At 35.7% G+C, this 27,406-nt stretch overlaps 3 protein-coding genes across 10 annotated transcripts; 1 reads left to right on the top strand and 2 right to left on the bottom strand.

The window, feature by feature from the left end:
* Positions 1 to 4,080: 4,080 nt before the first annotated feature.
* On the bottom strand, positions 4,081 to 10,173 carry LOC132162419 (telomere repeat-binding protein 5). Of its 8 annotated transcripts, none has more exons than XM_059572653.2 (12): positions 10,110 to 10,172; positions 9,734 to 9,974; positions 9,315 to 9,453; positions 8,528 to 8,639; positions 7,616 to 8,429; positions 7,166 to 7,366; positions 7,006 to 7,065; positions 6,845 to 6,924; positions 5,545 to 5,789; positions 5,129 to 5,398; positions 4,983 to 5,046; positions 4,081 to 4,440 (listed from the first exon to the last, which is right to left on the bottom strand). In XM_059572653.2, the coding sequence occupies exons 4-12, from the start codon at positions 8,597 to 8,599 to the stop codon at positions 4,276 to 4,278; spliced, it is 1,971 nt and encodes a 656-aa protein (XP_059428636.1). In that variant the 5' UTR covers positions 8,600 to 8,639; positions 9,315 to 9,453; positions 9,734 to 9,974; positions 10,110 to 10,172; the 3' UTR covers positions 4,081 to 4,275. The 8 variants fall into 8 exon arrangements, with proteins under 8 accessions (XP_059428636.1, XP_059428638.1, XP_059428640.1 ...); XM_059572655.2 differs by having other exon boundaries at positions 9,957 to 9,974; positions 10,110 to 10,158; XM_059572657.2 differs by lacking the exon at positions 9,734 to 9,974 and having other exon boundaries at positions 10,110 to 10,173.
* Positions 10,174 to 12,703: 2,530 nt separating this feature from the next.
* On the bottom strand, positions 12,704 to 18,602 carry LOC132191348 (oxysterol-binding protein-related protein 3A). The gene is made up of 10 exons (XM_059606310.2): positions 18,417 to 18,602; positions 17,466 to 17,559; positions 16,604 to 16,720; positions 16,435 to 16,507; positions 16,225 to 16,343; positions 15,913 to 16,034; positions 15,517 to 15,693; positions 14,913 to 15,057; positions 13,551 to 13,729; positions 12,704 to 13,168 (listed from the first exon to the last, which is right to left on the bottom strand). Exons 1-10 carry the CDS (start codon positions 18,500 to 18,502, stop codon positions 12,922 to 12,924), a joined length of 1,359 nt encoding a protein of 452 aa, XP_059462293.2. The 5' UTR covers positions 18,503 to 18,602; the 3' UTR covers positions 12,704 to 12,921.
* A 5,343-nt stretch (positions 18,603 to 23,945) lies between these two features.
* Positions 23,946 to 27,189, top strand: LOC132191939 (RHOMBOID-like protein 2). Its single transcript, XM_059607076.2, has 6 exons — positions 23,946 to 24,497; positions 24,625 to 24,788; positions 25,199 to 25,362; positions 25,527 to 25,774; positions 26,149 to 26,275; positions 26,882 to 27,189. Exons 1-6 carry the CDS (start codon positions 24,166 to 24,168, stop codon positions 27,002 to 27,004), a joined length of 1,158 nt encoding a protein of 385 aa, XP_059463059.1. The 5' UTR covers positions 23,946 to 24,165; the 3' UTR covers positions 27,005 to 27,189.
* The last annotated feature ends 217 nt before the right edge of the window (positions 27,190 to 27,406 follow it).

The raw sequence follows: 27,406 nt of genomic DNA, 5'->3' as shown, positions 1-27,406 counted from the left end.
TAAACAAAGAGATGTGTACTCAAGGAATACTCGGGCATCCCTATCAAGCGCCAACGAACTCGTTGATTCCACGATTTTAGACACTAAGATCACCGAACGGCTAACAACCCATATTTTTCGATGATAATTGTACAACAAATATTCAGGGATAGGGGAGCTGAAGCGTACAGGGAACAAACTATTCTATGCCTATAAAATGCAAGTCACAACTCAATTTTGAGGTAATCGCAACTCTTCTTCTCTAGTTCTTTGTTGCTCATATTCTCTTCACCCAAATATTGACTTAGGCATTGGAGCTTCCCCTTTTGTTCATTTTGTTTCCTTTTGCAGCCCGACTCCTCCTTGGATACAATAACGTCTCATGGAGATCGTGCCATGTCATCACTCAGAAACTGTGCATCAACAAGATCTATATGGAAATTTTACATATTCAATGAATTTATACATATCTTATACCGAGATTGACAATAAATATGTTGGAGAATGAACATAAACATTTATTTTTAAAATGGTTAAAAATAAGATAACTTGCCATTCCTTTTTATACTTCTTTTATACTTTTTTTTTAACATGTGTTAATATATAATTGGATGATGTTTCATTTTTTAAAAATACTTCCAATTATATGTTAATATGTGTCGGTAAATTGTGAAAAAATTGTAAAAGAATTGGACGGGGAGTATGAGTTAATATATATATACTTCTCAGCAAAAGCCTGTCCAAGTGTGCTCTTTTTCCTCAACTTTCTTGTTGTGTAATAAACTTATTTTCTTAAAATAATTGACTTACTTATATCATGGTCTCCCTTAATCTCAGGCTCTCAGCTGATGTCATCTTGTATGAGTTGAACCCACACCTTCAAACTTTTTAGCTCATCGAATCCAGAATTTACGTACTTGTGATAAGGTGGTAGTGGGCAATATATATATTTTAAAAGGGTTAAATACTCCATACCTCCTTAGAGTTTTTCAACTTTATTTTTATTTTCTTGTGGTTTCATTTTTATCACAGGAGGTCCATGTAGTTTTGATAAGTGACCAAATTAGTTCATCCGTTAGTTGACCATTAGGACTGACACGTGGACCAATCAGACGTCAACACGTGACACATATTTAATTGTTTTTAATTTTTTTAAAAAAAATTAAAAAAAAAAATGTATTTTTTTAAAAAAAATTAAAAAATGTATTTAAAAAAAAAAAAAAAAAGAGAAGAAAGAAACGGAAAAGAATTGGTGGTGGCCGAGCCACCCCCTTGGCCATTTGGGGGTGGCTGGCCATGTCTGGCCGAAACCACCCCCAGTACCCACTGGGGGTGGCCGAGCCACCCCCTGGTGCCTAGGGGGTGGCTCGGCCACCCCCATCCGGCCAGATGGCCACCCCCAATTTTTTTCCGTTTTTTTTTTTTTTTTTAATTTAAAAAAAAATACATTTTTAAAAAAAAATTTAAAAAAAAAAATTAAATATGTGCCACGTGTCGACGTCTGATTAGTCCACGTGTCAGTCCTAATAGTCAACTAACGGATAGACTAACTTGGTCACTTATCAAAACTACAGGGACTTCCTGTGATAAAAATGAAATCACAGGAAGGAAAAAATAAAGTTGAGAAACCCCAGGGGGTATGGAGTATTTAACCCATTTTAAAATTATTATTTGTTCTAAAAGTTTAAGCGGAATACGTAGAATATTTAATTGAAATGAGAACAAATAACGTAGTCCTACTATACGGCAAACACCGGTAGTCCTAGCATTCACCTCAACCCTTGAAAAATAAATTAATTAATTTTTTTTGAGAAAACGAGCCTCTCTCTCTTTCAGACTTTCTCCCTTCCCACATTTTAGACAAAGCTTTCTCTCTCTCTCTCTCTCTCTCTCTCTCTTTCCTTTTCCCTCTACCTCATTGACGATAGGCCACCGGAGACCACGAACGCCAAGCACGTTGACGGCTATTTGAGAAAAATGGTTCGAACTCATAACTTTTGAGAAAAATTGTGGTTTAATATAGTATCAGCGCCAAAATTTCTGAGTTCGCTTATTTGCATTTTGACATTTATCACGAGTACATCTTTACTAAGTTGGCATGTTCCATCCATCCTTAATTAAAAAAATAAAAAATAAATAAAAAATCAACAAAGACATGCTTGTGATTAGAGCGACAAAAACAAAAAAACAACAATGGCGTAGTCATGATCAACGAATGACTTTTTTTTTTTTAATTTTCTTGCTGTACCTTCTTTATTTTTTTAATCTGACCCAAAAACATAGAACATAGAAGCTATAAAAGTATGTTACAAGGATTCCATTGGTACTTTAGTCCTAGAATACACTGTATTTAATGTGGGGAAGGGAGGGAGAGACAGAGTCTACTTCTAATAATTGAAAAAATTCAACTATGAGATTGGGGAAATAATTTGTATTAGCACGAAAGAAAAGTCCAAGTGAGACAAAATTTCCACTTAAATGATATAATTGGCTAAATTTAATGTTGTTAAACATTCACGAATCATGTGATTGAGAAAGCCAATGCAGGGGAACATGATCATCTCCAATATATTTTGGACTAAAGAATATCCAGTTAGTTGTTAGGATCTCTTTAAAGAAATCTTGAAGCCATAAATAGGACATATGTCCCATTAATTAAAAAATAATAAAATATTATATATATATTAATTAAAAAATAATAAAATATTATATATATATATATATATATATATATATATATATTATAAAACAAAATTATAAAAAATTAAGGGGTGGTCGGACCACCCCAGTTAGGGCAGCCACTGCCACCCCTGGCTAGCCACTAAAATGGGGTGGCCTAGCCACCCCCTATGGCCAAGATGGAGTGGTCAACCATCCCTTATTTTTTATTATTTTTTTTCAATCTGAAATATTATTTTTTTTATTTTTTATTTTGTAGTGGAACATGTGTCTTATTTGTGGCTCTAGAATTTCTAAAAAAAAATCTCAATCATGAACTAAATATTCTCCAATAAAATCCTATTCCACGCAGGAAACCTTGGATTTTTTTGAGTGCAGGGGCCAATCTAGATTCAGGGAAGAAAGAAGAGCTGTCTTGGGTGCAATAATGTTTCCAATAATTAAATTTTGTTGGTTGTTTATTTATTTTGTAAGTTATATTTTGTTTAATATTTTTAATTAATTTTTATTCAAATCTACGTTCTAATCTTGTCCCTACAAACCAAAATGCTGACTTCGGTAAGACTAATACATAATACTTTGAATGCATAAAAAAATAACCTGTAAAAAAAAAATAAAAAAATGATGGATTATCCATCAAGTAATATTAAAAAGTATTTTGTTTTGTGCCAATTTGACTAGATTAATTAAGGGCAACAGCTAATTAGTCAATTATTATAATCCACACACACCCATGATTCATGAATGGGCAGTAATGGCTGCACTTGCACGTCAATCCTTAATTTATTACATAAAGTCAACGTATCTTCCATTTGTTTAGGCTAGAGATAATGACAACTTCTCTAACATATATATATATATATATATATATATATATATATATATATATATATATATATACTGCAGAAGGTCTTCTATATACATAGAAATATAGCTTATAAGCATTACTCTTTGTTTTAAGGGTAATGCTCAAAATTCCTATTTTATCACGTAACCACTGCACAATACCCATGCCGCGTTAGCACGATGAGATAATAGTAGATTATTGGTGTGATATATAACGCTAAATAATAAATAGCAGGCCCAAATCTTGATAATAATTTTGATATAATAGCTCCCCTATTCAATTAGATAAAATAAAAAAATAAAAATTGATATAATAGCATATCAATAGCATTGACAAATCATAAGCACCTCGCATGCACAATTGTTATCGGGGCTATTGCGGGAATAATTATGCAAAAGTAAAGTTGCACACACAAATAAATAAATAAAAAATAAAAAAATATATATATTCCACAACATGATCATGCGGCACATTCTTCCACTGTTTTGAATATCTCATACAAAAACAGAGAGAGAAACCGAACAAGCTAAATAGCAGGAAACATTGGTTTGTAGAACAAGTTTATGTACAACAGAGAATGAAAAAGACTTGGAAATCTTCAACATAATTGTAACAAGAAAAGCAAAGGAATCATGAGTGCTGCCATTTCTTCAATAAATCATGTACAGATCACTAAACCCTTCATAAGGAAAGGAGAACTGGGTTTTGTGAATCAAGTGAAAGTGGGAGGGAATACTACACAAACTTACATTTACAAACTATTTCTATTATCAATCTTTTACATCATTATTATTATTAACCTGTTGCCTAGTCTGATGCTGCAACCAGTAGGCATGGGCAGCTAGGACCCTGTCCAAAAGCTCTTGAGGAACAGGCTCACCCCTCCTCTGCTGAGGGGAGATTCTTGCTGTATGCACCAATGTCTTCCATTTATCCTGCATCATCATACCCACAACTCGTTAGCACTACGGCAATACAACATATCCGCTGCTCCGAAAGGTTTTCGATCAATTCCACCGGCGCTCGCTTCAAAACGAGTACTGGCCGATGTTCTGGTATAGCGGGTGTATGAGTTATGTAATTAAAGCCGTAATTAAAGCCTGGAGGCTGCTCAACAACTAGTAACTACTCTACAAATCTTTGATCTCAACAATGCTGACTTTGACAAGAATTAGAGCCTCTTTAAGATTGTGTTTGAAAATAGAGCTTTTAAGTCAAAAAGAACTTTTGAGCAAAAGCTTCATTTTTAAAATTTTGTTAAAAATGCATTTTGACAATTTTTATGTTTTTTGAACTCTTAAAAGCGCTTTTAATTTTTTTACCAAACGCATACTTTTTCTTTAAACGGACTTTTTAAGCGTTAAAAGCATTTTTAAGCCCCTCAAACACAATCATAAACATGCCATTAAATACATTATAGCAAAAGCACAGACCCCGGAGGTAATCTGTTTCCACAAACCTCAAATGAATCACTCACCTTCAAATCCACATAAGTTCGATGCTTTGCGCTGTCAAAAGCACGCAATTTAACATCACGCCACCTGCAACCCAAGTAACATGCTTATATCCAGACAATGAAACTCTCACACTCAGAACCAAAGTAACAAGGGACATCAAACAAACCTTCCAGTTCCGAGTTTCTCAACCGCCTGAACCAATGCTTCTACTTCGGAAACAGAGAAAGGTCTCCTGATTCGGCGCTGTGTGAACTCAGGATGTGATTTCCGATGAAATGGAATCACAGCCAATGCCTCCATGCCGATCGCTGGAACTGCAACCAAAGCTTGGGTCTCTGCCAAGGTATTGCCAGTTGAAATATCAGCAAGAGAAGGTATTGTATTGAGTTTGCTTTCACCACAACTGCCCAAATTCGACAATGATGTTCCAGAATGCCTGAGAATGGAACATACTGACACAGTTATAAGGTGAAAAGATAGGCTCATTAATTCCAAACTTGGAGAATGTAAAAAATAAGCACCAAAGGAAATGCAGCAACTAAAAGATGATCATATTAAAGGTGGCGCATCCAACGTTGTTACCTGGATAACTCTTGAGGTGTGCCAGTGCCACCGGAAAACAAAGAAGAGTCTTCAGAGGACGAAGGTGGGTTGCTTTGTTCATGTCTGGGCTCCAATATAAAACCCAAATTATGACGCTTATGATCTTGAGAAATCCCAGTCTGAAGTAGAGTTTTGCTGTCATCCCTGACCTTCTTTCCCTGAAGCAGGATACCAACATGCAGTCCGTCTCCAAGTACAGCAGTCACTGATTCCATAACTGTCCTCTATGGAAAAATTAAATACCAGATATCACAGACACAACCAAATAGCCACATGAAACTTCCATGGAAAAATTGTCTCCTTCCCAAGTGATACACGAAATGTCCCTTGCAATAAGGTATGCTAAAAGTATCTAAGAAACGAAAGCAGCAGTTGTCCCACTATAAGAAGCTCATTATATAGCTAGATGCGCAAGCATTATATGATCTTAATCCTGGCGTGCAACATTGTTAATATATGAGTAACCTGAGATGAATGAAACATCCATAACCAGCTTGTTTCCTATAACCAGGCATCAAAAAGAAAAAGCACGACGTCTATCAACAACCACAAAGGTAGTAAGAGTATTCCCAGCAGACTCCCTATAAGGGAGTCTGTTCCCTAAGTTTAGGGAATATGTCCAAAAAAATCGGAAAAAACATCCCACAACAGACTCCCTGAATGAATCCTAAACATTAGGATTGCTACAGTGGAACCCAATGTTTTGGGTTCCACTATTGCAATCCTTATGATTATTAAAATAAATAAATAAATGATTCTCTCTTTTCTCTCCTCTCTCCTCTCATGTCTCACAATTCTCTTTCATCTTTCCTTTCATATATATAATATAATTAAAAAAAACAAATATTTTAATGATATAGGGAATGATTAAGGGAAGCTATTGGAGTGTATTTTAACATAGAGAAGCAAAAAGTAGTTTGGATCCTTAAATGTACAAGGAAGCTGCTGGGAATGCTGATGGCAAATTATGCAACCACCATATCCTGGATCTACTTTTCCCCAAAACAAAAAGACCAAAAAATGAGACAGGAAAAAGGAAATAAATAGAAGTGAAAAAGAAAGCATATGATCTGTATAATGAAATTATTGATTCCCAAATTTGAGTCCATTAATCGTAAGCCCCAAGCACATCCCAAAAGGAGTATCATGAGGTAGCTTAGGCACTTACTAAATTATATGTTAATATCCCGAAGTTTGCTTGCTTCTTTAAGAAAAAGAGGGTAAAAAAGGGTGCTGAAGCATATTCAAAAAAACAAAGAGATCAGGCAATATCACATACCTTCAGCAAACCAACAGTTGCAGTTGCAGGAATCTCTATAAAGAGCTCTGGGACCTTGAAAGATTTTATGCTAAGCTTCACTGAAAAACAAAGAATATGACATAAGAACCTTCTCAAGTGGAAGCAGATTCTACAATTCATTACATTGCAGGTTTTCCTACCATTACAACCCTTGGATGCAGGAGGTACTTGACCAGTTACTGAGGATGATGCTCCAGTTGCTGCATGAAAGAGTTAGGAATATTCAGCCAAAACTGAATATATCCCTAAAGCGTTTAGGATAAACACAGAATACAGCAAAAAAGGAAAGCAGGCACCCACACGTTGTTGCACCTGCAGAATGGTTGTCACTGTTTCTCTTGTCAGGGAAATCAGATACGCCTTCATGGTGGAAGACTTCATCGGATGTGCATAGTGGGCTTTGACTAAAGAATTTCCTCTTCTTGAAAGGATAGATCTTCTGCGATCGGTCATCTATATGAGAATATCTCTTATTGCAGCACATTTGCTTCATTTTTCCATCTGAAAAGATTAACCGAAAATTGGAAACTACCATTTGTTATATATCATAAAACTACAAAGGACATGCACAAAAATAAAGTCCATCCTCAGAATCCTCATCCAAATACATCAACAAGAACCTATCATGAATTGCACAGTATATTAAGTTCAACAGACTGTATCATAAGACCAAATTTATATTCGTAGTAACAGCACATGATCCACTGGTTGAAAGCTTAAAGCAAATTACCAGATCTAAAATAACCCTACCCTTGAATTTCTGGGATTCTCTCCCATGTCGGGAAGCAGAGAGTTTCTTTATTCTTCTCTCTCCAATATCTGGGGGTGGCCTATAAGACTTTGATATGGTACTGGGTTGAGTGCACCCAACAGAGTTTTCGTCATCATCTCTACTAACTACTTTTACATTATCATAACACCTAGGAAAAGTACCAACGTCTATGAAGTCCCTTAACAAAGACACTTTTGCATCACTCTCTGGACCAACCAGGGCAAGAGATTCCCTGTCCAGTTCCATTAGATCCTCTGAACTGTCTGCAACAGGTAGAATTCCACTTATTTCACTTCTACTTTTATGTGGTTCAGCTTCTACTTTTTCTTCAGAAAATTCCCCAAAGCTAAGGGAGTGACCTACTACTCTGCTTGAGGAAGATCCACAATTACTTTTGATACTTACAGTAGCCAACTTCTTGGTAAAACATATCATCTCAGACTCGTCGCAAGTATTTGATGCAGAGCCAACCTCAAGAATTTGATTGTCCTGAACATGGGAAAACTCATTCAATGTATAGCTTTCAGGGTGCTCTTGCAAACCTGGAACACAAGCAAAGGATTTCTCATCACAATTTCCCTGCCCACGAGCGTCTTCCTTCAATGATCGTCCTTCACACTCTATACCTCTTTTAGAGTTAGCATTAAGAACGTGAAGCGGATTCTTTACACAAGCAGCATTGGTTGAAACAGAGTTCTCAGTCTCCTGCAATACAGTGCCAGCTACACTAGCTAAAATTTCAAATGCCCGTATCTGATTGTCCTCACATTTCTTTCTGATTGGTCCCCTCCCCTAAAATCAGGGATTAAAAAAGTTCATAAGATCAGGACACTGACCATTTATGCAAAAATAGGTCAATAGGCAACCCTGCAATGGTAGCATTTGTTTACCCTAGCTGATCTTGAAGCCCGAGGAACCACGGGAACCCGGTAGCCACAGAAACCATGCTCCAACCTCCTCATCACATAAAAATAACCAGCTCGAAGACAGCCAGATCAGACCCTGTCAAACCAAAATTAGCCATCATATATCAGGGGCTTCTAGACGACATGAATACCAAAACATACCGACAGTAACATGAGAACAATGAAACCAATCACTTAAATAGGTAGCAATAATTGGTAGATAAGTATTTTCTATGTCAAACATAAAAAAAAGACATCAATCCCAACCATTAACAAAGGTACACTTGATCACTTGAAATTTATTGATTTAAAAATGAAATGGACCAAATAGTTGGACACACACGCACACACATACATATATATATATATAAAAGCAGATAAAAATTTTCCAAATACTCTTAGAACAATAGATGATGCGGATATCATCTTATATATCTAGTTCTGCATTTAAGATTCCTTATTCACCAATGGAATAAAAGAATCATTTAAATTTCACATACCCAAATCCCCAAACGAATAAATATTTACAATAAAGAAGAGATTTCACAAAATTCTGCGCAGCCAAATGCTGCTTTATTCATGACCAAAAAAAAATTGTAGAATTTATAAATTCTTTCAAATTTATCCCCATCCATGTGTGATAATCCAAGCAAGGCTTGAAACAAATAATCAGAGACAGAAACTTCATCATAGAATAAAAGGACTAAGCAAAAAATTTAATCTTGCACTTAAATAACATGCAAAAAAAAAAGAAAAAAAAAGGGAATAATACCTCAAGAGAAGTTGGGTAACTGTCTTTCTGAAGCAGACAAGAAGACACATTTAAATGGGTATTTGAGGAACGCCAATTTCACCCCATCGTTGACGACAATTTATGCCCAATTAAGCCTAATATATACACCCTTCAGTCTCTGTAAACCCAAACAGAAAATGACTGTAAAGATTTTTTTTTTTTTTTTTTTTATAAAAAAAAAAAAAAGGAAAAAAAAGAACTTCAAACCCTGTCAGAACGACAGAACCTATAGTGCATGAAAGAGAAAAGTATTAATAAAACCTTGAGTAACTTCAAGGACACCAAAAAATAATGGCAATGAAATAATAGTATATGATTTTATCCAAATGGGTTTTCGGATCCCTAAACCCTCATGGAAACAGCCATTGACAAAAGCTAATATTAAGCTTATACTTAACTGGATCACAAATCTTCCTCGTAAAAAGAAAGGTTTTCAAAGCATGAGTCTTTCCTTCAATATTCCAAAAAAAAACAAAAGGCTTCCAACAATTTCCGAAAACAAAACCAGAAGAGCCAAATCAGAAATGACTTCTGCTAACAAAAACTAGTACTGTAACAAAAAATGAAATTGTTTTAACACAAAAATGTTAAAGAAAAAAGAAAAATGATCTGGGTCCTCACTTGATCATCAAGGAACACCTGTAAGATTCATCAAAGTTTTCAATCAGAACCAAAATCGTTGCCTGAAAAAAAGAATTACTTTTCCACTAACCGAAAATAATAAATTATTTTGTGTCTGGTAACACTGTTTGTGAAAAAGACCACAATTCTCACCAATCAAACTGGGTTTCTGTCGGATCACCAAAAACCCCCTGAAAACCACCCAACATCTTTTTTCTTAAACCCCCCCAACCCAACGCCTTATAAAGTTTGACCCCCCCGTAACTATAACTGTGATAACCGGTAACTTGGTGTTTGTTTACCGGCTACAGAAGGTTGACAAACTACTTGGACCAGTTCCTCCGTTATGGGTGATCCACTCCCCCTCCAGTAAGAGTTCTAAGTCTGCCACGTGGGAGGCTCTCCATACATTTGGGCTAATCTTATCTCGTTCATTCACATAAATACACAATTGGTAAATTTTGAGTTTCAAATTGGGAAACTTTTGGGCAGTTTTGTCATGAGTCTCATGAGCTTATGACAAGCAGTTATTTGTTACAAATAAAAAAGACAAGCAGTTATTCCTTCCTATTTCTTATAGCTTTTTTAGTGATTGAGAGCCAATGCAATACCCTCTTGCATGGACTGCAATACCCACCTTTTTTCTTTTTTTTGAAGGCGACCCTACGATGTTTATTGGGGTAGTTCGGATACCCTTAAACGGTGATTTGAGAGTGGTTACATTTACCCCCAACTGTCAATTGAGATTTTTGATGGTTCAATTGCCCTAACAAACACCAAAAACCCACCTCCTTATTTTTTGGCATAGTTAACCGTTCATTTTAAATGAATGATCATAAAAAATGGCGTTGCACCCCATGCAATAGGATCACAATCCCTTTTTTAGTATCTTTATATGGAAAAATTGAATTGTACAAAACAAAGCATCTTAATTTTTCCTAAATTCTATTATTTATACTCAAACACTACCAATATTAAATATTAGACCTCAAGATGCTAGAAGAAATGATCTAAGTTTATACATTAACACTAGTGAGTAGTAGTGAAGAGAAAAAAGAAGAATAAAATCTGTGTTAATTTTATATTAATATTCTCCCCTCACATTTCATTAGGGAATAGGAAGGTGAATTTGGCATATTTCAAATCTCTATTGCTCACCTTTTTATAAGTCAACTCTATTTGTTTAAAAAAATTGTCGATTTTTTTTTTTTTTTTTACATGTCCGCTCAAGAGCGGGATTGTGATTCGAACTAGTAACTTCCGCTTTATGAGGCGGGTCCTAGCCGATTGAACTACCTTTTGGAGACAAAAAATTGTCGAATTAGTTACACATTATTAATATATGAATTTTTACCTTAAATTTATTATTTTTTTTTTTAAAAAAAAAAAAAGAAAAACATGGTCAAATGTACTGCCCAAATAAAAAACTGTAAGTCAAATGTAGAAAATTGTCCCATAATTGCAAAACCATATATATGATTTTTCTTAGTTGCGAATATGGAGACATAGGATTTTAGGCTTTTATATATAGTCAACCATGAACCATCCTTAAACAACCAACAAAATCTTAAGAGTTAAGAGATCGTGTTTAAGCATTTGTGGGCCAGAATGAATGTCTCAAGAGAGAGAAGAGAACCGCCATATATGCTTTGTAGTTTGTACAAATTAAGTGCACGGAAGATGCGCATTGATTCTATGGCGTCGTAGGGTGACGAAGGGAGAGAGCCAAACATGCGGAAAGGATGTAAGACTTGGGGATAAGGGTGATTTGTGTTTGTGGTCAGAGGACAAGAGTGAGGGAAACAGACAGATGTCCGAGAGCAAGAGTCGGAGTTTTTTAGCCAGAGCCAGAGGTTGAGAGAGTATTATTTTATCACGCTCACCTTCTTGCTTATACCATTGATGTGACATGAGCAAAATAAAGATAGAAAGTTTTAGGAAAAATTATTATTACTTTCTTAAATTATCACTCTTTTATCAATTATTGTGTCAAATTCTTCATAAACTATCAAAATAATGTCAATATCTTAGTAAAAAGATAAAAATAATCTTAAAAATAAGACAAAACTATCATTATTATAAATTCAAAAAATTAATAATAAATATTTTTTTAAAATTTTTTTATGAAGGGTATTTTTGTCATTGGGAGACATTAACATTATTTTGATAGTTTATGGTGGACATTGATACAATTAGTACTTTGCGGGAGGGGGGTGGGGAGGAGAGAAGCCAATGTGAAATAAGTGTAATAAAATAAGTATGAAAAATAGTTTTATTCAATCAATAATCCCGTCGAAGCTGTGAGGGTAGTTAGACACCCGCTCTAGCCATGAGTAACGCTATACTTCCAATCTATTTTATCACTCACTTCACACCATCGACATGGCATAAGCTACATGGAAGTAGAAAATTTTGTTTGAGAAATGCTCCATATAATTCCAAGTACTTGCTCTCAAGTGTACACTCTTTAAAGTGATGGTGAAAATCACCTTTCAAGGCAACCTTGTTGCCAACTTACACGTGCGGTCCATAATTTCATGACACGTTTTGATGCAAGAATCAAGAATGGTAAAGATTGCATATCCAAATGGGCAGCCCCCCAGTCACTGGTAGAGCCTGCCCACTGTCCAAATGTCTATTGGGTTGGACCGGTCGTGCCCTACCGGGCCAAAGTTCCAATTGCCAGATATAACCTCACTTCCAACATTTGCCCAAAAAATGTATGCTATTTTTCTCAGATAAATGTATGTTTCTTCACCATTGACCTTCCAGATTTCAACTGATTCCCCATGTGTACTTACAAAATGTATCAAATCTCCTCAGAACATGGCAACCAAAGGGCCAAAATAAGGACAATTAAGAAATCAAATGCTTGAATAAAGCAAAACTACACATCAAACTTAGGAAGTTCTCGACATAATACTGGCACTGGCTAAACACAATAAGAATTAAATAGCGATATACATCATTCAGGAGCTGAATTCTCGTATTGCCAGGGGTTGAACTCGGTTGATTTAATGTCGACCTCTTCGACGCTATCTAAGTTATCTACAGCAGCCCGGTGTTCAGCATATTTGCCATTGTAGGAGTATACTTCCAAGTCACCCCAAGGTGTAGGATAAATTTCACTGGTAAGGTCAAACCATTTTGGAGTAAACTGATGGCCCTGAGCCTCTCTGTTTCTCTTTTCCTCCCTCTGTTTCTCCTCCAGTCTGTAAAGAAAAGCGACATATGAGAACCCATAGTTTCAATGAAGAAAAATAACACTTTCGGACAAAAAAATTCATGTTTCCTGCAGTACAATGGGGACAGTTGACATGACAATTCCTGCTACCCACTATCCTAATTTCTTATTCAATCTTATTTTTGTCGAGAAATGCTACTGACACTGGCCAAATACTCGACTGTCAGTCAATCACCTATCGCAAAAGCGTCATGCACAGGGCCAATGCCGTGCATGTATAGTGCAAAGCTGAAATCAATGGAACCCACACCTTAGCATGGCACCACCCTGATTGATGACTGACCAACAGTCAGAGTCTGCAATTCTCATCATGTGCGTGTGTGCATGTGGGAGAGAGAGAGAGAGAGGACCTGCTCTTTTCAAGACCAGCTTGAGATATATCACCCTTCTCAAGTGCATATCTATCAGGACGCAATCGAGAATCTGAGGCCAATAGCTTCTTGGGAGCAGTGTCAAAGCTGTTTATCTTGTGTGCAAAATGTGTATACTGGAATCTGTCATTTTTCGGAGCATCAGCAACTTTCCACACCTGCAAACAATAGAATAATTCCAATAATGTTTTCATAATAATTTGCATGTAGTTCAACCAGAAGAGCTTGAACAATACACCCCCAAGGCTTTAAGGAGAACCATAGCCCAAAAATCATCTCATATGTCTATAGCAGCATCATAAACATCATCGCCTCACCAACAAGGCAGCAATTTTATACTACACTAATGTCATAAGAGTTGAAAGTTTTACCAATAATCATAATTATGGAGGGAATTTCAGGATGTCAGCCAAGAAACGGAAAATTAGTAGTTTTAACAGAAAATGTTTTCCTCTAAAAATATTTCATAACAGAATACGTTTTATGTCAAAACAAATTGCGGCCTTAATGGCTTTCAAGCCCTTGATAAGATATAATCCAACTGTGCAAAATAAGTATGTTAGATTATTCTACACCATGATCATCTTAAAAATCGAGTCCAAAACTCTCAGTGATGAGGGAAAAATCAGCAATTCCAGATCCTCAAAAAAACTGTAAATCTAAATAGTTCTTGCTCAGTAATTCTTAAACATGATGTTGTCTAAAACAACATAATCCTGTCCATAAGGAAAGAAATACATGGTACTTCTCATTTTCAAATGAAGTAGGGATGCATTTCAATGAAAGAGTTTTTGCTTCCCTTTTGGAAAAATCATTTGTTTTTCCTCATAAGCTATAACTTTTTTAGCACTAACAAGCACTCTGAATAAGATCAACCATCAATAAAATGAATCTTATCAACCACTACCAGGAGGTCACAATAGTAGTTTAACGATCACCCAGCTAACACCTATATGGGCAAGCAGTATCACAATTGACAAACTCTCAAACCCAGAAGAACAGATTTGCACGTTAGACTTAGACTAAGAGAACTATATCGGATTTTTTTTAAAGCCATGATTTCATTAAATATAATACATAACTATATCTCTATGCATGTGTGTGTGTGTGTGTGTGTGTATTATGTAGGTGACTTAAAGCAGTTGACCTTCTTTTAGCCCCATGCAAATCAAATTATTCAATCAATTCAACTTCAACAGCTCTATATGAAATACGGATGGCCAAGGTGGCACTGAAAGGGTGTGTTAAAGGGGCATACCGCATACTACTAACAACATTTACAAGGCTGTCCATGTAACCAGTCAAAAGAGTACAAACAGCCAAGAATAGCAAAAGGCTGACCTCTTTCAGCTCGGTACCAGGAAGTGGTTCCCCTTCCAGGTCACAGGGTTGATAACTCAACGAGTCATTCCACTTTCCAGTCATCAGTATCTTGGGTTCCTCAGCAGCATTATATACATATCCATCCACTTCGTAGCGACCAGCTCTGCAGACAGTGTCTATGTCATATTAAGAGTAAAACGAGAAAAACTTGATTGATGAACTACAGATAAATAACACTCGATCATAGAATTTATTAAGAAATATAATCAAGCTTCTACAACAGTAAATCCATATGCAAATCTCTCTATGATTTGGAGAGATATTCTTATTAGCACTAAATATTGCAAGCAGGTCCTTATGGCATTTTTTGGAATGAAAATGACAAGCATACCATCAGACTACAGAAGCAGCAAATAACTCCTGCATCTTCTATGGAAAACTGTTCACATAAGGCCACTATACAACTTATACAACCACACTAAGGTGGTACTAAATCTGCAACCTATGCTTGTATGACCAAATTTCCCCATAGAAGGTGGTATTTATTAGAGTTAACAAACATGTGGACCAAATATATGACAGCAGGAGAAATCAAAACTGCTTGAAAGGAAATAAGATATACCCAAACCAGCCACATGGTTGAAAATACAGCACAACTTTGTCTCCTGTGGTCAAATTTGTCAAGACCATCTCCCCTGGTGAGTCAATCCAAGTCCGTCCAAAAATTAAGTTGTTCACTTTTGTTGGAGGGGGCACCAAACCTAGGACTGCACCATCTCTTTTGAGGGTTACTCGCGTCCTGTGTCCAAACATGGAGTAAATTAAGCAAACTATTCACATAATTCATAATTGTTTAAATGAATCAGTATGTTGAGAAGAAGATATTGCTTAAGATAACGCCCGCTCACTAATAAGAATATCAGAGAATACGGCCACTATGATAAGATTCTCCCAACTGAATTGTGAAAATTACAATCACAAATTTCTGTATGACATAAAAATAGCAAAAGAAGTTTACCTTCCAAGAGGATAGACGTCAACCGAGTTCCCTAAAAATTTAGTTTTCACCTTCGAAGATATGTCATAAATGAAATGTTCATTCTCAGCATGTCCAGCACTCATTGGAGGGTGATGACAAACCTGGAAGGAAAAATAATTTGTGAAGGATATTAAAACTAGGTAGCACAGACAATGCAGCACTAACAAGATGATAACTGTAAAATACCAGCTAATATCCAGTATTCTAGAATATATGTGACAAAAGAAAAAGCTTCTACTTCCATCAAAAGCATCATGACAAAAAAAATGAATAGACACTTCAAAAACTTACCTGTTCTGCTATGAATGTAATGCCGCCATGATTAACCATTTCATAAGTCTCACCAAGAATTGGATTAAATGGCTTCCAGGTTCTTTGGAGCGCATAGTAGACAGATATAAAAAATGATGCTGCAACCAGCAAGAGTAAGTCCTAGATCACAGTGCAAACCCACACACACACACAACCGTGATGGAGAGAGATATGCAAAGGAATGCTTACCAGCATACACCAATCGCATGTGGGGATCCTCACATTCATCTGCCATATCTAACAGGTAGGAGTATTCCATCAGCTGTTACAAATGTTCTATAATTTGTAAGTTTCCTCAACAACATCAGATAGAGAAAGAGCTTCCAGAAATGCAGTTAAAAAAACAATTAACACAAACCTCTGCCATTTTCTGAAGCATTGACATTGGCTCGAAAATAAGTACTGGAAGTGTCACCATTGATGTGACATCGCTGCCTATATAATTTTGCATCATTCTCCAGTAACTATCCCGATCCTGAAAAAAAAAAAAAAAAAGAAAAAAAAGAGGAATAAATTTGAGTATACATATATACGTAAATCATTTTTTTTTATAACCGGGGTATCCGGGGCTTCGCCTCAATTAGATCTCTGGGACACAGTGCAAAGCCCCCCTCCACATGGTTCAGGTAAAACTTAGGCTTTCGCCCACGGATGTAGCCCCAAGAACTTGTTTACACTCAAGGGGGGTCGAACCTTGGACCTGATGTTTCATGAGATACCAAGGCCAAATGACTTAACTCGAGCCAACCCTCACACATATACATAAATAGAAGGGGGAAAACTTTTTTTTTTAATTCCATTGTGAAATTAGCTGTTTCATTATTAGATCATGTAAGAAAAGGCACCTTTCTGTTATTCAAGTTTGACCTGAGCAGCTGAGAAGCTACCAACTAAATCATGAGCTTCTAGGATTACATTCTTGAGCATTGCAACATATGATTTCAATTGCATATTGAAACCATTGTCCTATAGTATCGCATGTTATAATTCTATGGTGTAGCTACTTGAAAGGCCTCAAATGCATTAAGGTGCAGCTTTGCTAGTCGACTGTGTTTGCACCTTTATTTAACAAGAGGATGTTAAACACTACTATACACACTCATATCATATTCCAGAACAGCAACCCAAATACATGTATTAGACCAATCCACTTGAGTAACACCTCTGTGTTGTCTATCTAATATCTGCAAAACGGTACAAACATAGTGCAGATAGTGTACCTCCTGTTTCCATCTTCCTCTTTTTGCTTCCTCTTCAGAATCTTCAGTGCCTCCTTCCGGGTTAACAACTTCCAGCCCTTCATAACCCACGAACCTGTACAATACAAAAACCACAGTTGTCAATAAATTGGATTCTTCAACACATGGAATTGGTGCGGCCAATAGACATAGTGAAACCATACTCACACATTCTCAAACCATAATAATAAACCCTTCCACCATAATCAGCATGAACTTATAAAAACATATGAAAAGGTGAGAAAGATGGGACTTCAAATGAAATAATAACAAAGCATGATTCCAAAATAAGTATAAATTCAACCTAGAGGCATAGTCATTCCCACATAACATATATGCGCTACTTTGAGCACTCAAAAGTTCTATACGCAATCACATATTTAAACTGACGCCACAACCTCTGCAACCGGATCCATCACTATTTCTTAAAAATGAGTAATTGGGTATATATGGCAAATATTTCAGCTTCATTTTTTAGGAGTAAGTCACGAGGAATAGAAACACAAGTGATCAAAGAGATTTTCAAACTAGTAAGGATCAATCTTCCTTTAGCCTCCTCCATCAGTATCCTAAATTGTTAGCATTAGAATTATGATTATGTAAACGAATATCAAATAACCAGTATAGTAACTCAAGGCAGACTACTAAATTCAACGAAGCAAATAAACAAAAAATGATATTAAACTTTATTCTCACTAAGCACGAAAACAGTATCTTGCCCAATCGTAACAGATATTCCAGCTGGTAAATAGCACCAGAAGCACGATAATTCAAACCCGATTACGACAGAGAAACAAAGAATGATTAATAGTAATAATTAATTTCTAACTTTCTCCCTGAATTGTCAAAACAAAATCAAATTCCGTCCCTAAATCACTACAATAATTAAAAAAAATAAAGTAGCCGAAGATCAAAAGAAAGCGATTGTTATACCCGTTGACCGATTTGGTCAAATTCGAAATACTGGCAGCGATAGAAGCGAAAAACCCTCCACCTTGCTTCGGATCCGTAGAAGCCATTTCTGAAACCCTAGTCGAAACCCCTCAAAAACTACGAGCGGTTAAACAAATACAAGAGAGAGAGAAATGAGCTGATTTTCTGAAGGACCAAAAAGGAATAGCCCTTCGTGAATAGCCTATAAAAGGACAGCGAGGAGCAGCGCCAACGACTTGTCGCTTGGGGGGGGTGGTCTTTTGTTTTGAAGTCAAATTTTGAATCTATGATATCTGGATCTAGCTAGGCCCACGCGTTTTATGAAAGAGCGCGTGTGATTGCCTTCGCTTTATAGGAATCAAAATAGGCGGCTTCGCAAATGCAAGGACAAGCACCACTCGCTGCTTAGCCGGCAAGTGAATGGTCCTCCAGCGTTGCATATAGAATCGACAACTCAAAAGCTTAGCCGTGTTAACACGTTACAGTACGTGCGTGGGCTGTCGCATATTTTCACATGGGATTACCAGCATCTCTTTCTTTTCTTTTCTTCCATTTTCTTATTTTCCTTTGATGACTTGACCACATGGGACGATTATTATTATAACAATTATTCTTATTCGTCCATTTGTATTGATTGATCATAAAACTATAGACCCATCACCCATGTTTGAAAGTACGATTTTTTTTAATTAAAATAAATATATAAACAATCAATTCAAATATAAAATACACAATAATTTTTATTCTTATGTTACATCAATTTAAACTAAAAATTTTAAAAAATATACATCAAATCACATATGGGTACAAAGAATCAACATAGGCCATGGCCTCCCCTATTTTGGAAACTTCTAATTAGTATGCTTTAAAATTTATCATTAAGTGAAAAACTGTGTTTGTTAAATTCTTTTTTCCTTAGACACGGTATCTAATGTGAGAGGGAGGAAGGATTCGAACTAGTGACCTCTACTTTATGAAGCGTGATCTTCAGCCGATTGAGCTACCCCTTGAAAACTTGTGTCGGGTTTTTTAAATCCAAAAACATGTCAAATTGAGTGAACATGTCAGCGATAAATTCAATAGCACAAGTAACACCAACTGAAAATCAATGAACTTAGCCCATCATCAGTATTGATAAAGAAGGCTCCGCCTACTCTTATTTTACGCAATACATTGTACTACAAGTCTATATCTTCATTTATTTTGTTTGGCTATAAATTGTATGCTCCAAAACATACTATAACCCACATAATCATGTGTGGGCACATGAATTAAATATTTAGTACAATTTACTGATGTAATACCTCATTGTTATTAGTCTAGATATTCTTGTTTCTATTGCAATTACAAAACAAGCATTTTTCAGTTATAAATATTATCAAAATTAGGCTTCGCAACAAAATTTAAGATGAATTTATGACTTACTTGTCATACATCGAAAGAGAATTTGCTGCAAAATTTACATAGATAATTTTTTGGATTTAAAAGAATGTCAGGTTCTATTTTGATAAGTGATTGAGATGAAAATTGAAATATATTAAGAAACAATTATTTTGTCTTTTTTTTTTTTTTTTTAAGCTTGTCTTAATACTTAATGGATACTAATTTTATTTTTTATATATTAATTTAAGAGTAATTCTATAAGTCTTTCTTGTGTCCTTCTTTAATCCCTCCAAGAATGATGTGACTATTAAAATCATCATTTGATCAAAATCCAATAATGATTAATCACAAGCACAATTGTAATTTTAATAGTTATATCATTCTTGAAGGGACTCAAGAAAAACACAAGAGGAACTTGTAGCATTACTCTTAATTTAATATTCATTTATTTCTCATCCATATTTTGAACCTATCAATAAGGATTTTTTAATTTCATTCATGTACTAAAACACATTAACAAATGTATCCTAATAAAACGTTGTCTTAAAAATTACTTCCCAATTAAGTTGCCATGTCCTTTCGTGTGTGCTAATTTGCTTGGCCATATCGATGATCCAATTATCAAGCTTTCTCCATCCACTTATTTAGCTCCGCCAATGAAACCTTGAAGCATCTTCTTCATTTGTCATGACTTTATTCAAGTTGTCTGAAGTTTCTCTCCATGGGCTTTGAATCTTAACAAACTCAATCATTTATCAACCACAAAATGATCAAGATAATCATTAATCTCGGTAACAAGTTGAATTTTAATTCATACATTTTTTTTTCCTTTTTGTAGTTAATGTTATTAGAATATTAATTAAATAATTAAATTTATCAATTTTTATTAGTTAAACATGACTCTAAGATTTACATTATGTTTCAATTAAAATACTTGTTAATATATCGTTTGAGCCTATATGTGAAATGAAGTGTTAAAATATTAATTAAATAGAAAATGTAAACAAAGTAATTAAAGAGGCATTCAGATCATCCCTTGAGATGGTCAGCCACTTCTTAAAGAAATAGTTGACCATCATCTTTTGGGGGGGGGGGGGGAGGGGGCAGTCGGAACTCTCAAAATATTCCATAGGATGGCTGACCACTCCTCAAAAAAGTAAGAAAGTGATCAGACCATTCCAACCATCCCCTTGGGTGGCTGATCAACCTTTCAAAAGGTAAAATGATAACCACTTCAATGAGTGATATGCCCACTCATTTACCTACTAATTTTTTTATTTTGTCTTCTTTTATTTATTTAAAGGCTTAAGTGGCAAGATTCAAGTTTGAATGAACGACCTGGATCTCAAGAATTGTAGATTGTAAGGGCCTCAATCCAATATAGTCTATAATAGACTTTTTTGGCTATATTTGGCAAATGAGTGGACTTGAAAAAAGTAGAATGGAACTGTAATAGATTTGATTGATGTGAGAAAAAAAGCAAAAATATTTTGTATAAAAAAATAAAAAAATTTATTTTGCAGTGATTTTTTTATTTGAATAGTAATAAAAAGTTATTGATGTGATATAAAAAGTAAGAATGTTGAAATTGATTTTGAGAAAAAAAATTTGGGATTTTAGGTTCGGTCCGGTCCACTCCTTTGCCAAACACACCCTTTGGCAGTCAAAATGGGACACGTATCATGTATGCATTGTTGCAGACATTTACAATACACTTCCAAAAAACAATTTAATGGGATTCTTCTCATGATACATATGGCTTAGTGCCAACAATTTTGTTCCACCTTTTATTGTCTGGAGTTAATTAATCATATATATATATATATATATATATGAAAAGACGGTTACGGTGAGCGGATCGATAACCGTTAAAATCGCTAACCGTAACCGCTTAGACGGTTAGTAAAATCTACAAACTGCCTCCGCTAACCCTCTAAGTGGTTAGCAGTTAGTAACTCTAATAATTGCTAACAACGTTTTAAAAGAAAAAAATAAAAAACAAAACAATGTCGTTTCTATGGTATATATAAACCACTAATATAAACATTTGGGCGCAACAACAAACTGCAATTGATGCTCTTCAAAGGATTTAGCGATCGAGTTGGTGTCAGAAACTGAAACAAGTTGTGAAGAATGAAGATATCAGCCAAGTTGAAGCAACAGATGGCCAAGAACCATGAGTGCTCATGAGTACGTGCGTCCTGATCATCATCTACTTTTGCCAACAAGCTAGGGATCGAGTCAAGAAAAAGGCACGATGGATGGTCCAACCCGTGAAAGCATTTGCTTGATTTGAATTGGCTTGGGAACTAGGTCACCGTTACTCCAAGCATTGACAAGGCTTGGAGGGCAGCCCATGATGACCTTTTATTTACCCTCAATCTACAATCTTCTTATGATGGATGAGACTTGAGAGAGAGGCAAGAGCATATATATTCCTTCCTCACCAGGCAGTAATAGCCATGGAAGCTTCTTCTTTTCTCTTTCTTTTTTCCTGCTTTTTTTGATTAATCAGATAGAAATAATAAATTTAATTATCTATTTAGATGGGTGCCTAAACATTGACCTGATTAATCATGTTAGGTTGGTCAGTTAAGATAACTGCCAACATCGTCACTACCTACTGCCTAGTTTTCTTTCGCAAGTAGGTTTGAGTTTAGATAAAGGAATTTGTATGATACGTATCCTTTCCTTTTTGTTCTTCGATAAATTCATCCAACTATTGGGTGGTAAAGGGAGTGAATGATTCATTCATACGTGTTGAAGAAGAGATTAAAAAGATGTTAATTAATGGACCAAGTTGGCATCCCCACTGGGCATGTTTTAATAATGAGAAGCATATGAGGATTACATTGACTTTTATGCCGCATCTACAATACTTTTTCTTACATCTAGAATATGATTTGCATGTTCAAATTACATGTTGACGGCTGGAGGGGATTACCAGCCTAGTCTTCACATGTGTTTGAATTGGAATGGTTGTTCTTTTGATATTTTTAACCAAGATAGGTTGCCAAATTCTTAAAAAATAAAAAATTAATAGTCATGATTTTACTTTTAAAAATGGAGAATTATTTTATTTGTCTTTAAGCTGTCACGGAACATATATATTTCTTTATTCAAAGACAAAGGAAAAGTAATATTTATCGACGGTTTAATTTAGAGTTGGCAATTTTTTACATGACCTACAAATCTGATACTAACTCAACACGAAATTAAAAGTTTAAGGTTGAAAAATCTGACTTGTTTAATTAAATGGGTCGAGTTAAGGTTGACCTGTATAGTCTTATGCTCGTGCTTCAACACGACTCGAACTCAACACACGATATAATGGTAGGCAATTTTTGACATGACCAAGGAACTCGACACGAATCCAAAATAAAATTAAAGGATTAGGGTTGAAGGGTTTGACCCGTTTAAATAAATGAGTCGAGTTAGAGTTAACTTATATAATCTTATACACCTGCCACGACATGACATAAACTTGACATGCGAACGCGAATTCTCACCCATAGTTTTATCATAGTCATCGTCAATACACCCTTTTTCTTTTTTAAAAGGTCCTGCATTAGATACCCCCATCAAAAGCAACATTTTCCTTGGCCTTTTGGGTAATAAATTATGAAACTAGACTTATTTAGATTAATTTTTTGCTTTATTTTAGTTTTGATTTTTTGCATCCTAATGAATTATCGGCGGGTTTGAGGGTGGCCCGAACAGGGTCGTTTGGCCGCCCCACCAAAACCATCCAAGCCTCTATTTTTTTAATTATTACATTGTTTCCAAGATCTGGACCGTTAATTTTAAATGAACGGCCCAAAAAAACCAAGTGCACCCATGCTAGATGCTGCATGGGATCCGGATCCCAACTTATGCTCTTACCCACAGGATCTTATGACGACTATTGTTAGATCTGTTGAACGACTCTGATGTCAATGGGATACGGTCCATATGGACATGCAGAAAAAGTTAAGAAACCAAAAGAAAAGGTCGGGAAAGATTTGCAGGTGACAATAATTGGATTTTAAAAAATAATCTCAACAGAAGCCGGAGCTCTTTCTTTCTTGATTCCCCGTTTTCCGTAAGAAAATTTGGCAGCCAAACCTGTCGGACCGTCGGTAGAGGTTGAGTAGAGTATCAGCCCAGCAACTAAAGTTGGCTACCGTTGACCAAAACAATAGCCTCATTTGCTGACCTTAATCCTCTTTGTTTTACTTTCATATATGTCCCTTTCCGCATTCATATTAATTCTGTGTGTGCGTCAGAAATTGATGAATTCTGCCTAGAAAATAAATAAAAAAGAAGAAAGACAATAAAAGGGTCTTGATCAGTTCAGCCTAAACCACCTTCTTTTGATTTCCCTCAAATGTCATATCCGATGGCGAAAGACCCACCACCGTCGGACATCCAGATAAGGGTAAACTCCCGGCGTAACAACAGCGTGATACACCCGGTAGATCAGTCAGACTCGGCTCCGGCGTCAGCCACACCAAGCCCATTCCGGGAAATCAAGCATTTCAAGAAATGGGTCACCTGGCTTATCCCTTTGTTTGTTATCGCCAATACAATCGTGTTCATCATCACCATGTACGTCAACAACTGCCCCAAGAACTCCGTCAATTGCATTGCTACGTTCTTGGGTCGTTTCTCTTTCCAGCCCTTCAAGGAGAACCCTCTTCTTGGGCCTTCCTCGTCGACGTAGGTTCTTTACTTCTTTACTTTTCTTTTTTAGCACTTTCATGAATTTATTTTGAATGGGTTGGCTGCAATTTTTGAACTGCTAAAAAATCGTAATCAAGCAACTATTCCATGTTTATGGCTTTAGGCTAGTGAAGATGGGAGCTCTAGATGTGAATAAAGTAGTAAGAGGAGACCAGGGGTGGCGCCTCATCACCTGCAATTGGTTGCATGCAGGGGTTTTTCATATACTGGCAAACATGTTGAGTCTTTTAGTAATTGGAATTCGGCTTGAGCGTGAATTTGGGTTTGGTATGTATCTTAAAATTCATTGATTTTGTATTATTCATCTGTTTTTTGTCTTCCATGGAATTATTCAGTCTTCAAGATTCTGAAGATGTTCTAAATTCAAAACATCAGCATCACTTTGTGGATTCAATTCAAGTAGATTAAAAAGATACATATTTTGGCTCCTTGCATATTCAATTCAATTAGTGAATTATAGGCTCAGGTATTGAGTGATCAAATATTTGATAGTTTATCTTATGATTGATGCATATAGCTCGAGGTTCGTATAGTCCATAAAGTTTCCATTCACTCCAGATCTAATTGATCTGCAAGTCACAAGCATCATGATTTGGGAATTCATGAATCATCTTCAGTTTTATATTCAAAGAATTTAGCTCAAGATACTTTCCTGATGCTTGTGTTGTTGTATACAGTACGGATTGGGTTGCTATATGTCATCTCTGGATTGGGGGGGAGTATTATGTCTGGTCTTTTCATCCAGTCAAGCATCTCTGTTGGTGCTTCTGGTGCACTTTTTGGCTTGCTAGGAGGAATGCTTTCTGAACTCATCACTAATTGGACATTGTATGCTAGCAAGGTATTCATTGAACTTCTTTTATCTGAGATATGCACTCTGAAGACTTATCAAAAAACAAAAAAGATATGCACTCTGAAGTAAATGTGACATTCTGGTCAGTAACATTGTTGGGTCCAATTATCTTACAATTTTTTTTTTTTTTTTTTTTTTTTGTGTTCCACCAGTTTGCAGCATTATTAACCCTCTTGGTCATCATTGTGATCAACTTGGCAGTGGGAATCCTCCCACATGTGGACAACTTTGCTCATATTGGAGGATTTGTTTCGGGTTTTCTTCTTGGGTTTGTGTTTCTGATACGCCCCCAATTTGGATGGGTTAGACAAAGATATGCACCTTCTGTTTCAGCTAGACCTAAATTCAAGATGTATCAGTGCATATTGTGGGTCGTTTCTCTGATCCTTTTGATTATTGGGTAAGCCCTGAAATCAGGTTCTCTATTTTCAGCAGTTCCTGCTTATTTTATTAAATTGCAATATATATCAAAAGGATACAAAATGTACAAAGGTGAAAACATGCCATCTTGTTTACCACAAGAAACGAGGTAATTTGGTTGAAACTGAAGAAAAGGCCATAAAAGTGAAATCCCCATAATTTACTTGATCATCCTATCACTCTTCTGGTAAAAGTACTAGTTCTGCTAATAAAAGTCAAAAAAGATGAAAATTCTGCTGATGATACTTCCATAACTTTTCTTGTGGGTTCTTCCTCTTTCCGTTCTGATTTTTATTTTTTTGAGTATCTGGTGAATTATGATGCATGATGTGGCAAAATTTCTATTTGTGACAGTTTTACAGCTGGCCTGGTTATGCTCCTCCGGGGATTTAATGCAAATGATCATTGTTCTTGGTGTCATTATTTGAGTTGTGTCCCCACTTCAAAATGGAGCTGCAACACAGATCCTGCATCCTGCTTGGTAACTATGCTAACACCACTATCTTCTTTGTGTGTATGTCCAAAATATTAAAAACGGTGTGAAAAATGGGATATGTAATTTGATGCATACCATTTTAAAGTGGAATGAAAATGAGGAAATGGTAATGGAAATAGACCAATTTCTTCCTTTCCCTTGGTATAAACCATACCATTTTTCTATTTCAAAACTACCTCTTGATGGGGTGAACTCATTTATTTTGTATGCTTAGGGATCAAGAGGAAATTACAATAGAAGTATGCTTAGGGGACAAAATTCATTCTGCCTTACCAATTGAAGACGGAAAAATTTTTCGTCCAAATTAAACTGACATCTGTCCTTAAAGGAAGTGATTCTTATATGCATTTTTATTAAGATTAATAGAGCGTGTGAGAATCACATGTTCTAAGAATAGATGTCAATTTAATACACTAGGTTAGAGCTTTGTGAAAAACTTTGTCCATTAAAGGCAAGGCCCCGCTTTACGTTTTAGATTCGGTGCAAGCATGGTTCAAGCAAATGCCCATGTGGCATTTGATTTGGTTGATTTCATTAATATCATTTGCTTTGTGCATGAGCTAACCGTGCATGAATGTAATATTATTGCAGGCAAACCAGATAGGCAACCAGTTAAACATAACGTGCACAAGCAATGGAAAATCAGGTATATATGTATTGCCGGATGCAAGCAATTCCCAGATCCAAGGGTTATGTGTTGGTCTTTGCAGTTGATTTATGCAAAAGACATCCGTGGAAGTTGGCGCGAGCTGCTTAGATGTATAAACTTGTCATTACAGACTTTTTGAATTGCTATTCTATTGATACCTCAGCTGTTACATGTGCTTATCTCCTTGTATTATATTTATTCTGGACATTGGCTTTTCCAATGGATTTAATAGTTGAATTATTGTTTTATTGTTTTATTTATTTTTATTATTATTTTTTTAAATTTGCTTATATTGCCTTGTTGGTACAATGGGATAAAAGTGTGGTGTATAGCATTACTCATGAAAAAACATGAGAAGTGATATGTACTATGAGAATGCAATATACCACATTTTTATTCCATAACTATTTCACAATACTGATTACAATCAACCATTGCAAAAAATTTACTCATATACTATACCGACA

This window comes from Corylus avellana, chromosome 10 (genome assembly GCF_965113065.1).
Source record: "Corylus avellana chromosome 10, dhCorAvel1.hap1.2, whole genome shotgun sequence".
NCBI classification, from domain to species: Eukaryota; Viridiplantae; Streptophyta; class Magnoliopsida; order Fagales; family Betulaceae; genus Corylus; species Corylus avellana.
Note: the sequence above shows the minus strand (reverse complement) of the source record. Positions and strands in the feature narration are given on the sequence as shown.